The 14,029-nt window shown below is 37.6% G+C and overlaps 1 protein-coding gene and 1 pseudogene across 4 annotated transcripts in view; one reads left to right on the top strand and one right to left on the bottom strand.

Moving 5' to 3' along the window:
• The window catches only part of LOC122083156 (3-oxoacyl-[acyl-carrier-protein] synthase II, chloroplastic), a 14,547-nt gene extending 5,627 nt beyond the window's left edge, over window positions 1–8,920 (bottom strand). For 2 of the 4 annotated variants that reach the window (XM_042650867.1, XM_042650865.1), the window contains exons 1-11: window positions 8,130–8,917; window positions 7,395–7,597; window positions 7,114–7,317; window positions 6,597–6,707; window positions 6,394–6,489; window positions 5,962–6,007; window positions 5,788–5,867; window positions 5,030–5,098; window positions 4,827–4,911; window positions 3,910–4,064; window positions 3,741–3,821 (exon numbers count right to left, since the gene is read on the bottom strand). In XM_042650867.1, the coding sequence (XP_042506801.1) occupies window positions 3,741–3,821; window positions 3,910–4,064; window positions 4,827–4,911; window positions 5,030–5,098; window positions 5,788–5,867; window positions 5,962–6,007; window positions 6,394–6,489; window positions 6,597–6,707; window positions 7,114–7,317; window positions 7,395–7,597; window positions 8,130–8,517 (1,518 nt within the window). In that variant the 5' untranslated portion in view covers window positions 8,518–8,917. Of the gene's footprint in view, window positions 1–3,740; window positions 3,822–3,909; window positions 4,065–4,826; window positions 4,912–5,029; window positions 5,099–5,787; window positions 5,868–5,961; window positions 6,008–6,393; window positions 6,490–6,596; window positions 6,708–7,113; window positions 7,318–7,394; window positions 7,598–8,129 lie in introns of all 4 variants that reach the window. The other 2 variants (XM_042650868.1, XM_042650866.1) reach the window with 2 other exon arrangements.
• A 2,063-nt stretch (window positions 8,921–10,983) lies between these two features.
• On the top strand, window positions 10,984–11,092 carry LOC122085297 (annotated as a pseudogene).
• Window positions 11,093–14,029: the final 2,937 nt, after the last annotated feature.

Consider the following 14,029-nt stretch of genomic DNA (forward strand, 5'->3'; position numbering starts at 1 on the left):
TTAAATTGAAAGCCCATACAAAATGAGCACCTAGGATGGTAAATGATTCAGATTCTAAAGGGAATTCCTTGCTCATAGATGTTCATTTGTACGTATATCTTAATATATCACATATCACAAGACTTGTGGTTGTGGAGGCAAAATTTTAATTTATCCGATCATATGTGCAACTCTCCAAGGACCCGCATCCCTAGAAGTCGTCCAAGCAATTACGTAAGTCAAATCAACCTCCACCAAGATAAGCTCTTGATTCAATTGTATTGCGAGTTCCAAACCTGGTTCCCCCCACAGCTGATGGGCAGGGCTACCCATAGAGCAGCCACCAAAATTTAGCTTCACTTCCTCCACGAGGTGGGATGCACATCTCCTCCCTCCTCTCCTTAATAGTGCTGAATCAATAATATTCTACAGTTTCTAAACAACTAAATCAGTGGCACATTTCTCAATAATGGGTCTACCAATGCTCAATGAGCCACCTAACAATAATCATCTCAATTACCTCTTACCTCCAAGCAAACATCCCTGAGGTAAGCATTCCTCTCCTGCTATATGCTTAAAAGAATGGCCAATAAAGTACCATCCCATAAAAAACTCTCCCTTGCCCTAAAAGAAGTGTAATCCCAAAAGCAAAAGAGAACCTTCACATCCTTGGAAATACCCGATCACTCCTAAAGACCTAGTAGAATGAAACCAACTTTCGTGGTAATTGGTGAAGGAGAAATCAAAGAATAGGTGATCAAAAGACTCCCATTCCTCTTACACGAGACAAGTGTGGGTAGAGAGGAACCATCCCAACCTTTTCATCTGGTTTTTCATAGTGCCATAACTTTCTTGTGAGAAATCTCCCAACATAATGCCATACATTTTGAAGAAAAGTGATTTTCATTTTCCAAGGTACTTTTCAAGGAAAAGGGTCAGGCAGGTTTTCCAGGGTCACAAGGGTCGAACAATTTGCACAAAGCCACCAAAAAAAAAAAAAAATCTCAGAAAATTGTAATTTTATAATTTAATGGTGGCAGAAAAGTTGAGTTTTGGTGTGAAGTTTAGTAGGGATATTCTTGTCAACCAGACCTCTAAACAGTCTATTCATTTGCAGTTTTTTTTTTTTGGGGTGGGGGGTTGAATAGTCAGAAGGCTTGGTATTATATTGCTATGGAAGGAATAGTTTGGAATTAGGTTGTCAGGTCTGGTTTTCGTAATTAAAAATTGCAGGTGTTTCTAGGGATAGATCAGGTACAAATCAGGTGTTAGGTCCAAATGGTGGCAGCCAGTCTATGGAGAGATCATACAGAACCCAAGCATTACAGACCTGGGAAAGTGAAGGAAGGACCCATTTGATTGCAGTAGCTCGGGAGGCTAGTTGCTTGAAATACATGGCCAATAGGAAATCAGGCTGAGGATTCTGAAGACTTGGAGAATGGTAAAGAAAAACAAGGATTGGAATAAATTGTGATTAAGGAATCAGGCTGCATATGCACATGTCTAATTTAACTTGAAGCAGAGGATGGTGAACTGGACCTATTTTGAACATTGCAAAGATGAATATTAAATTAAATCAAGATTGGAGAGCTTAAAAAGCAACAGCAAAGATGAGATAAAACTAAGGGTGGATCGTCCACAGTCAATATGTCAGCTAATGTTGAGGAGAGATTACATGGTGGTATAGTTCAAGCTTTCCTAGTTTCAGCCTTGAAGAAATTTTGTTGAATCATGAGGCTAGCTGGGGGGGGGGGGGGGAGAGGGGAGCTAAGTTAGTTCTTGTTTCAAAATGAAGCTTCCATCATGAATCACACATGGGATTGGGACTCCTATCGCTCCACACATCAAGGATATGTTAGAAAAATAACTAGGGAGAGTGAACATAGATCTCATCTTAATACAGGTCAAAAGTCAAAAGTCAAAAGTGAGTAATGCTGGAAGTATGGGTATTTTAGTAGTTGGATTAGATGGATTTACTGAGGGAGGAACTCAGCACAATGGTAAGGTTGCTCCATTGTGACCAGTTGCCCCCTCCCCTAGCTATTGGACTTTCTTATTTGACCTTTGGTCAGTTTTCAAAGTTCATTGTTAATCCATTAATTAGAGGTCTGAAGAATATTTGCAACAAAAAAAATGTCCCCGTCAACAGATCAACCATATGGTCCAATGCAAGTGAACCGCCACACCCTAAGTAAAAGCTAAAGAAGTCATCGCCATCAAAGAGAAACTGTAGGAGGGCCTTGCAAGCAGTCAGTCCACCACCTCCACCAAAAAAAAAAAAAAAAAAAAAGGGACCAATAAGAAACAAAAACAAGAACTCAACCTTATCCCAACTAAATGGGGTCAATTACATGGATACAGACAAAGCCAAAAAGAAGAGTAAGAGTAAAAGGAGAGGGGCACAACAACAACTCTGAAAAATACCACCTAAATGGGGTCGGCTACATGGATCCTAACCATCCAATCAGCTATATTCAAGGTCATACCTGGGACAAGTCCTAAACTGTGCATGTCTTTCCTCACCATTTCTCCTATGGTCATTTTAGGCCTGCCTCTAGATCTTCTAGATCCTTCAATCTGAATCAGACCACTCCTCCTTACTAGTGCATCCAAAGGCCTCCCTTGAACATGGCCATGCCACTTCAAACAACTTTCTCGGAGCTTATCATGAATTGGGCAACTCCCAGATCAACTCTGATATAGTCATTCTTAACTTTATCCTTCCTAGTTTTGTCGCACATCCATCTCAACATCCTCATCACTGCTACACATAGCTTATCTATATGACACTAATTCTAATTCTAAGCAAACAATGCCTTCACTTCAATTCAAAGAGGGCCCTCAATCCATCACAATGGACCTTTTGCTTCTATGGAGCCTATTACCCCCACCAAGCCCAGAGCAATATTCAAGCTGGTTTTGCTATCCATCACATCTTCAGTGACACTCCTATCCTTCTACAACCAGCAACTATCAGAGTTATGCTTAAACATTTCTTTCCAGCATGTTACCATGGATAAATTCATTTTCATATAGATAAACAATGATACAAGAACTGCCCGAGAAACAAATAAGAGCTGGTAGAATTTCAGTGCAGCACCTGATGAACAAGAGAATCCAACATTCCCAGCCTTGGTGATTAATAGTCGATTATTCTCTTAACAATGCCTAAGATTTGTTCTAGTTGCCCAATACTATACATAAAAAAGAGAGAATTCAGGCACAAACATCCACTCATGTCAGAAGCAATATGGGCGAAAGCACGGTCATGGTGAACATGTGCTCTTCAAAATGAATTTCAGAAGCTTACAACACAGATGCATGAAACTGGAAATGAAGAACAAATGTGCATCATATCTTCATTTTCACCACTGAATTTCTGAAGAGAGAGTAATCCAGAAGCCTGCCATAACTAGAGACTTTTTGACAATGTAATGACAAAAATAAACGGAACTTTACTGCACAAATCATACACAACCATAAAATAGTACTATTCTAGGAAACAAACAAAAATGGATCAAATCAACTACTTGCTCCAAATACAGATACTAATCAGCCTTTATGAAGCTATCCACTTAAATCATGACATAAAGAATTGCTGGTAATTATTCCCATGGGCAGCTAACCGATGGTTAAGCACAAGTCATCAAAATCTCTCAGAAGACAAAAGGCATCAAATTCTAAAACTCCATCACATGGATATATCTGGAAAATACAACATACGTTAACTAAATTATCATACAAAAGCTTGAAATGTTTACCTGTACTGTAGCGACAGCTTCTACAGCACCAGCTGCTCCTAATAGGTGGCCAATCATGGATTTTGTAGAGTTCACTCTGACCTGCAGAAATACGAAATCCCATTGACCATGGATATGGTTATGAAAAAGAGAACAGCATTAGAACTACAAACTATTGCATTCATGATACCTCAGGATTTTGGCCAAAACAACGAATGAGGGCTTGGTACTCTTGCAGGTCACCAGCCAGTGTCGATGTAGCATGTGCATTAATGTAATTGACATCTTCTCTGGCCACCCCAGATTGTGCCAAGGCTTTCTCTATGCAAAGAACAACACCAGTTCCTGTTTTTCCAAATGAAAAACTGAATGAATGATGCATTCATATGCAGTCCCCAGCATGAACACAGCATGGCAAAGGTACATTCCCAGTGAACCCAAATACACATATATCCTAGTAGTCAACTTTATACAGTAGATATAATTTCGTTACTAGTTTCCAAAGGTAAAAATAAAATAATTCATCAACAAAATAGATCTAGAAAATGTTGAGAACATAATGTGTTACAGTTCTTTCAAGGTTTTTGTATAATGGTCAACCCCAATATTTATCAATAAAAGGCAAGTGAAATGAGACAACCCTAGGAGGTCTCTCTCTTTTTTCCTACTTCTTTGTGTTTCTCCTACTCTTCTCCTTCTTTCTTACCTTTCTGAAATGTTTTAAGAAAAGTTCTTGTAATGTAAAGTGGCATCAGAAATTCCTCACCCCAGGGAAGGCATGCAACAGATTTTGATAAATAGGAGAAAGAAAAACTTGCCGACATTATCAACCCATAAGATGCTGACTTGAAGAAGTAAGAAGCAATCTATAGTTATAAGGTCAGTGAAGCAAAGTTCAGGATCTATTACTTCTAGGGGGGGAAGTTCAGATAAAAACACTTGCAAATTAACGAGTACCTATAAGAATTTTATAAAGAGCAAAGAGAGGGGAAAAAAAACCATAAAACAAAACCCTATTACGAGTGTAAACCAGTGTCTTGAGGCAGCCATCCACACAATAAATTTTTAGCAAAGGTAGTATCATAGGTACAGGAATTGAATTCATACCTTCAGGATGAGGCTCCGTCATGTGATAGGCATCACATGTGAAGCTTCCACCAAGAAATTCTGCATAAATATTTGCACCTCGTTCCTATAGGAATAAGGAAAAGTGGAACTTAAAATAGAAAATACACATAGCCACATGTAACTAGCCCTTGAGGACTATCTGTTGTGTAAATGACTACGGAAATGAATAGTTGGGACTGTACCTTAGCATGCTCGAGTTCTTCTAACAGCAGAACTCCAGCTCCTTCTCCCATTACAAATCCATCCCGATTCTGATGAAGAACCATTAGATTTTGTTACAAGAATGATACTATTCAAGTAAATGAAATGCAGCACCAGAAGTAAAACACAGGAGGATGGACCCATACCCAAATTAGGTTGGTAGAGAACAACTCCCTTGACCAGCGGATCATCACATAGTGCATCAACCATTTCGGAAACATGATGGATTCCAACAATGGAAAGACTCAAGCAAAGTATTTCTTTTATGATTTTCCAGTCATTTTTAATTTGTTACCAAGAAGGGCATACCTAGTGCACGAGGCTCCCGTTACTGCGGGGTCTGGGGAGGGTCATAATGTACACAGCCTTACCCCCATTTTTCTGAGAAGCTGTTTCCTGAATCGAACCAATGGAGCAAACATACCGTTGCACTGAGGTCCACCCTCATTTTTAATTTGTTAGTTGTTACTACATCAGTTTAGTTTAAATTTAAAATAGGTTTTAAAACTGATGCTTTTTTGGATCTACCTAATTTTTATACATGATCTGAGCCTCAAATCACTGAACTTCTCATGAACCAATCATTTCATTTACATTTCATGATCTAGAATATCTTTCCAATGAAACAAAGCATTATTTTCCAGAGTTGATTAATTCATCTTTTGCCCCAGAAGTTCTGAAATTTGTGCACTATGGTGTTAAAGTTTGAAACATTATAATAATGAGTTGATTATCTTACAATATCCCAAGGGCGCGAAGCTTTAGTAGGATCGCTGTTCCTCTGGGAAAGTGCTCTACATGCCACAAAACCTCCCAAGCCTGCAGCAACAATCATCAAATAGAAAGCAATTAGACTATTCATGAAGATGATAACTCTAGACACATCTAGAATGAGAAAGGAAAAAATGGATACCAATAGGTATGATTGTCGCATCAGAGCCACCACAAAGCATCATATCCTTTACGCAAACCCCCCCACCCCACCAAAGAAAAAGAAAAAGTGAGTAACACGATGAAACAAATTTTACTTGATGGGAAATGCTAGCTCAACAAGTTTGTTAATATGATGACGGTGTGGATTCCATCCATACAGCGAGCTCAACCTGTATCAACATGGGAATCCCTGAATTGGTTTGGGGCCTACTGTACAGTAGGAATCCGTGCTTTCATTATATCATGAATGAGCTGGGAAAGCATTTCCCTTACTGATTTGATGATTATATTTTTATTTAAGAATAAAAATAATAGCAAACAAACTGCAATGAGAGAGAGAGAGAGAGAGAGAGAGAGAATCCTAACAAACACCAAAATCAATGATTAGGCAAAACCTAAGTGAGACACTTACAGCTTCACCTCTGATTATATGGTTAGCCGCATTTAGTATACAAAAGTTGCTCGTTGCACAGGCAGTTGAGATTGAATAGTTCGGACCCATCCATCCCTGCACTCAGATGATTAAATTAAATACCCAGGGAGTATACATCCAATTCCACAAATCCATCAAAGGGCATAACTTAATTTCCAGCAACAATATAAATTTAAGCTTACTATATCCATTGCAAGAATGGCAGAACCCATGTTTGTTGTAGCAAAAGGGACACAAAAGGGATTCATCTTCTTATATGAAACCCTTAGAGCTTCTATTGCATCATAGAATACCTGGTCAAAGTACAATCAATTACTCTTAGAAGGAGAAAGTGATGGGGAAAAAAATTGCGAAGAATAACACATGCCAAGTCATGTAGAGTGTAATGATATGGTATTTCACGAGGCAAAATGAACTTCAGCCTCCTCCCCCACCGGCAATTTACATGGCAGGTGTGTATGAGGCTCTGGCCCATCATTTAATCATACAATCTCTCCTAAGCAGGCGCTTCTATGTCATTCAGGTAAGTCAGGGGACTCCAACAAGTACCACATTAAATATAATATAAAATGAAGCACTGGCTATAGATACAATATCCCCTGTCCAGTGCCTGGGAAACACAAGATGCCTGACATTGGGTTATAGTTCCTTTTCTAGAGTTAGTAAACCACAATTAATTATAACGAATTTTAAAATTACCTTCATACCACCCATTGCAGAGCCAATTAAAACCCCACATTTATCTTTTCTTAAATCATGCATGAGTTCTTCAGTAATCCCTCCATCCACCAAGGCTTTCTTGCCAGCAGTTAGCATGTACAACATAAACTTGTCAGCCCTTTTAGAGAGTTTAGGTGCAACCCATTTATCTGTGGAGAAAGATTTGATCTCTCCAGCAATTCTCTAGGAAAATCAAAATATGTCAAAATCAGGCAAGGCTAGGCTTATTGCAGTGGAAGAGAAGATCAGTAAGTAGATACCGTAGGAAAATGGGCGCAGTCAAATGCCTCAATCTCACTTATGCCACTGGCACCCTCAAGTAGATTATTATAGAAGATATCAGGATCATGTCCAAGAGGAGTCACCACACCCATTCCCGTCACAACAACTCTCCTTTGCTTTGTGAGAGGCTTTTTTGTTGCAACTTCCTTTGCAGGTTGCCCAGCTACAGCCATTGTCATCCCTGCAATTAGAGTGAATTAACCAACAAACACCACCCAAAGGTAGGCAAAGAAATGAACTAGGGGAACATATTGCGAACAATTATAGATATGAGTACTTATTAATCTAAACTTCCATTTATGCAGCTATATTATTAACAAAGGGATCGCTATACCATCATGCTACCAAACTACCACATGAGCAGAAAAGATGTGATTTTGATTATACGTAATCACCAAATTTCAGGATATAATAAATACGATTCCTTTGCATCAGTGAACCATCTTGGTATAGGCGAAGATACAACAAACGCTACTGAATTGAATTGCTCAGTGGTACACACTGATATCCTATAATTTAAATTTGCAGGGAAAACATATAGCCAAAGCACAAGGAAAACAAACGTAAGAATAAAAAATGTAGACCAATCAAAATGCACATAAAATGGAACAATAGAAAAAGGGAAAGTAATAAGAGTTTAGTAACCGAAATGCACAAGAGATTTAACAGAAGTAGCACATATCCAAGGTGAGAAAGAATTCACAACTGATCACCTGAGTGGGCAGCACGGTTCATCCGCCTCTGCCTTCGAGTCATCGGACCATTGCTCGACCCAAACAGAGAAAACCCATTGTCACCAAAGAAGGCCGAAGAAGACAGCCCCTTGGAACTGTAATACTCCTCGCAGGGCTCGAACGCCAAACAAGAACTCATGAGGGCTTGCAAACTAGAACCACAAAAGGTCGAAATCAAACCCCTCGGGAAATCGTGGCCACCAGCACTGCATTTGGATGAGACCCTCCTTCTACGGGCCGTCCTACTCAATCTCTCCGGAGACTGAAAAGCAGAATGCTTGAAGGAATGCTCTTCATCGCAGCCAACCGACATGCAAGCAGCCACGAGCCATGTACAGAGAGGGGAAGCAACAGAGGAAGGCGCCATTGGAGGAAAAAAGAGAAGAACCCAGAAACCCACGGTGATTACCAGAACAAGAAACTAGCACAGCAACAGAGATATTGAAGAATGAAGGCAAAAGCCACAGCTTCTGCAGAATGCAATCTAGACCAAGAGAAAGGAGGCCACCACCATTGATAAGAAGAGATGCGGTTTCTTGGGAGCCTGCGGACGACTAAGCTCGTGACCTTGAATTCGACGAAAACCCACGAGGGAATTGAATTAAATAGAAGCTCTTGTCGATTTAAAGACTGCCGGACGACGAGTTTTCGCCACTCTGAGTCGTCCGTCCTGGCACAACGCTAAACCACGCCAAGTGCTCTCAACTCTGAAGAGAGAGGGAATATACGAAAAAAATTATTAAAAAAATATTAAAAAACGAAGAAGATTCACGACCAGAAAAATTGTAAAAAGGACTGATAAGCGAACAAACAATACTACAATACAGGGTACTTATTAAAACTGAAAACGGCCACCGTTTATATTCAATTTAAAAAGGATATATATATATATATGGGAGAGAGATAGGTATGCCACCGATATCAATTATGCTAATGGATAGCATCAATAGGAATACATGATGGAGTATCATTCAGGAAGGATATGAGGTTCATTTAAAAAAAAGGGAAGAGAGAGATAGACACAATGGGTGCTAGTATACTTGATATCGGCGGCATACCCAATTGTTTCCCTATATATATATTATAAAAAAATAAGAAAAAAAAAAAAAAACCCTACCATGAATCTAACAAAAAAAATCTGAAACAGAATCTTCTATGAAACAAACCTTACCAGCCTAAAACCGAGTCAAATCATTAATAAATTATTTTGGTACTGAACTCTAATGATTTGTTCAGTTTTAATTTAAACCGAAAAGTCATTGGTTGCAAGCTGATGATCATGTGAAATGACCATGCAACCCCTAAATTGAAAAAAAAAATCCATCTATATTAATATTTTTATATGTGTTTTCATTTTTTTCTGCACTTTACTAGGATACCCATGTTTATGTGAAAAAAAAGTTTAAGTTGAGTAGAGAGAGTGGGGATAGAATCTGTTGCTCGTATGATCACTTGTATAAGTAACATTCAACACAAGTTCCATTTTTTGTCATTACAAGGATAAGGAAGAGTATATTTAGAAATAAAAAGGACTCATACTATAAATAATGATTTTTTTTCATACAAACAAAAATAATGATTTTCTTTAATAAAGAAAGAAAGGTAAAGATGGAGACTGATACCAATAAAAAAAAAAAAAAATGGAAAAAAAAAAAACTGGAAAAGACAAAAGTATCCTGCTACGGATTCCTTAAGGCTATGTTTGGTAACCAAGAGAATAAAAGAAAAAAAAAAAGGAATTGTACTTTTTTCCTTAAGTTAGGAAATTTTATTTGCACTTGTTATGTCTTCACCTAAGAAAATATTTTCTTTTTCAAATTCAAAATTCCTCTTAGTAATTGTATAATTTTTTTTTGTTACTCCAAAAATTTTCTTGTAAAAAACACAAGAAAACATGAAAAAATATGAAAAAATAATAAGACAAAAATGAATAATTACAAAATAATTTCCTCTGTGTCTATCTCTTTTTTAAAATTCAAAATTTTTTGAATTTTTTTCTTTTCTTTCCTTTTCTTCTCTTCGTAAGTAAATATATATTTTTTAATTTTTTCATAATTTATTCTTTTCTCTTTTTTTTTCTTGATTCTTTTTTATTTTTTATTTTTTTCTCTTGGCCACCAAACATAGCATGTGCATGCCATCATCACCATCTTTTTTTTTTTTTTTTTTAATTATTTTCTACCAATAATCTTGTTTTGGTAAATACATGCCAGCATCATCAGGGGTGAGGAGGTAGTGACGTTTAAAATATTGAGTAATTTACCAAAAACTCCCTCATGATGCCTTTTCTTTTCCTCTTTGAACGTGAGATCTAGGCATGGGTATCCCTGGAACAAGAGTTTTCAGAAGAACTTAAACTAGTATTTAAAATTAAAATCGGCGAATAAAATAAAATAAACAAAGCCAATAATTAATATGAAGTTGGGAATGCAGTAAGTGGAGTGGACCCCTCCTGGCTCCTGTCACTGAGCTTAGACCCATTCCCCGCCTTCTTTGGAAGAATTGGTTAGTGACACTGACAGCACGTAAGTGTTTGTGGTTTGCACGGAAGGAAGGAAGGAAGGAAGGAAGGAAGGAAAGAATCAGCGAACGGCGATGGCTATCGCCGTCCTTTCCTCCGGATTTAGTAACTTGAGTGACATGAGCAATGCATCAGCAGATGAGTTTTTATTTATTTTTAAATTTTTTAATAAAGAGTTTGGTAGGACAGTTTTATAAAAAAAAAAATTAAAAATTAAAAAAAGCATAGATAGGACAGTGAATATTGGTTTGGAGTATCAGAACAGGATCACCCATTTGTATTGCTATTGTTAGCCTCCGTATCAATCGAATGGTAGTCACTTCAGATATGTCCATTAAAGTTGCAACAATATAAAGAAGATTAGCATAGCCGCTTTATAAGGGTGATACACGCAAAAATTCAAGAGATAGTCCAAAACTTTTTACAGCAAAAAAAGTATCGGTGAAATGATATACATTAGAGGTAAAATTGTAAAACAAATAAAACAACTACTAAGACATTGTTTTTTGTTGAAGAGTAGTCACTATGCAAGACATAGGGATGCGCAATAACCATCCTATCTCTCCTAAGGGTTTGCATTCTTGTGTTTGGGCACATGGGCCATTCTGATACAGGAAATGTATGCCTAAAACTATTTTAGGAAAACTAGAGGCAAATTGTCCAATCTATAACGATTTATTTCGGTTTCCAAAGTGGGTGATGCCCACTAATTCAATGTTGTGCACTAAAAACATGAGAGTGATTGTGTGACCCATCATGTATGGGATTGGGGATTGGGGATTGTGGTTGGGAGTTAAAGTTATTATAAAAAAAAGGAAGAAAAATTGCTACAACGCCTATCTGCATGTAGATCCATGTCCTGTCACATTCCACCCATAGATCCCCCCCCTCTCTCTCTCTCTTCATTAAACCTAATTCCACATGTTTGATTTGGTCTGATGTTGTTGTCTTAATAATGGACGCATTTTTTTTATGTTACATGTGTTAGTATTTTGATATTCATATTCATTTATATATAGGTTTGGCAATGAATATTACCAATCAACAAAATGATTCATCCAATGATGATGACATCATCCTATATATGTTTTAAACATTCTAGATTATTATCGGATTAGAAAACTATGAATTGATAGTAGTACACAGGAGTTGTCATGGTAGCATAGATATTAAATGGGCATTCAAATAACTACCACAATGAATTCAGAATTAAGACACATGTCCTTCTTAACCTACATGATAAGATGATTGGATGATAGTTATCATTTTGGGGTAGATGATCAACTTGCAATTTTTATTTTGATAATAACTCATGGCAGCAGTGATAAACATGTTAGAAGAAAATTTCGGTGCTCTGGATAGACAATTAATGTTGTATTCCAAAAAGTATTGCACACTACGCTTCAACTAGTTAATGAAACAAATAGACCACCTAATTTTGATGTGGCCCCCTTAGAGATTGAACATAATGTTTGTAAATGGCTTCATATTTTGCTAAACAACCTAATGAAAACTTTTGTCAAAATGCTAATGTCATAACTATAATTAATGATACAAACATAAGAGGCCGTTTACAGAAACAGGTGAATTCAAACACCAATGTCTATTGAAAACATTTCGTGAAATGAAAAAATCAAACACTTCTTTTAGCTCAAAAAATTGTTTCTTAAAGTATAAATGGGAAAAACTATTTCTACTGGTACAAATTGGAGGTAAAATTGTAAAACAATAAAAAAAAAATGATTGGAACGTTTTTTTGTCTAAGAATAGCCACTGCGCCTAACAAAGGGACATACAATAACCATCATGTCTCTCCTGAGGGCGTGCACCCCTGTGTCTGGACGCATGGCCACTCTCAGATAGGAAAAACATGCCTAAAACTATTTTAGAAAAACTGAAGGCAAATTGTCCTGTCTATGCCAATTTATATTGGTTTCCACGGTGATTGATACCCAATTCTATATTGTGCACTAAAAACATGATAATGATTCTCTGCCCATCATGCATGGGTTTGGTGTCTGTGGTAAGGAGTTAAAATTATTATAAAAAAAGGGCAAAAGTTTGCTATGACGCCTGTGTTGATTCATGTGCATATCCTCTCACATCCCACCCATGATAACACTTTTGTTTTCGGGTTATGTTTATATTTTAAAAATGGCTTTTGGTATTTCTATCTCTAGCCAAATTTCTGGATTAAAAAGCACATTTGGTAACCATAGTGATTCTAGTTATGGGTTAGAAAAGAAATAGAATTCTGTTCGTTATACTCAGTAATTTATTGTTTCTAAAAATTCTAAAAATTTACAAAAAATATCATCAAATACTCAAAAATTTGGTGGAGGTTGTGGTCGTGCGGTAGTAGCAGTTGTGTGGCAGTGGTGGCGTCGGCAATGGGGGATGTGGTGGTGATGGAGGTGAATGTTGAGGTGACCGTGGTGGTGGAGGTGGCGGCGGCAATGGTGATGGAGCTGATGGCAAGGGAGGTGGTGGTGGCAGTGAAGGTGACAAATCCCAATAGTGGTGATGGTATTTAGTGGAATACGCTAGCAGTGGTAGTGGTTAAAATTGCATTGGAATTAATTACAATTTCATCTCCCAATGTGTCCCTCAATATTAAGATTATTCCCCCTTATTCTGATAATTACACTTACTCCATATGGATATCTTGCCCTTCGCATTTAAACACAAATAACTCAACCCAACTAACCTATTTTTATCATTAAGATACAGAATAAAACCCTTGACTGAGTGAATGAACCTGAAAGGACACTGAAATTTGTTGACGAAAATGCAACCTCCTTCACTCAGTGAGTTGAGATGTACTACAAGAAGCAATTGACTAATAAACATGGTTGAAGATATCTACCCTGCTCACTGCTCTTTGGCTGATCGATTCGCAACTAGAGGTATGGTCATCGATATTGATAGATAATGGGGCTAGTGATTTCGCACAACGATCATCTACTACTATTAGCACTTTAAGGCTTAGCCTAAGCCCAAGGGATAGGTACCCTTCCCTACAACCCCACCCTACTTGATTTACCAAGGTACCATTTGACAACGTTCTCAGAAAGTGTTTCTGCGTTTTTCTGTTTCTATAAACGGAAAAATGGGGTAAAAAGCGTTTGGTAAAACCGTTTCATTTCACCTGTTTTTAGAAATATAAATTGAAATTTCTACCTATTTATGGTGCAAGAAACGACCCAGACACCAACTTGTTTCGCCATTTCTGGAAACGACTAATAGACCAAAAAATAACCCCAAGCCCGATAAAAACTCCTTCATTTCCACAGGGAGGCTCGAGAAAGCACGTTTGCGAGAAAGCGCCCATTAGGGATTCCTCTGCGAGAAATGTACT

Source organism: Macadamia integrifolia, chromosome 7 (assembly GCF_013358625.1).
Source record: "Macadamia integrifolia cultivar HAES 741 chromosome 7, SCU_Mint_v3, whole genome shotgun sequence".
NCBI lineage: Eukaryota > Viridiplantae > Streptophyta > Magnoliopsida > Proteales > Proteaceae > Macadamia > Macadamia integrifolia.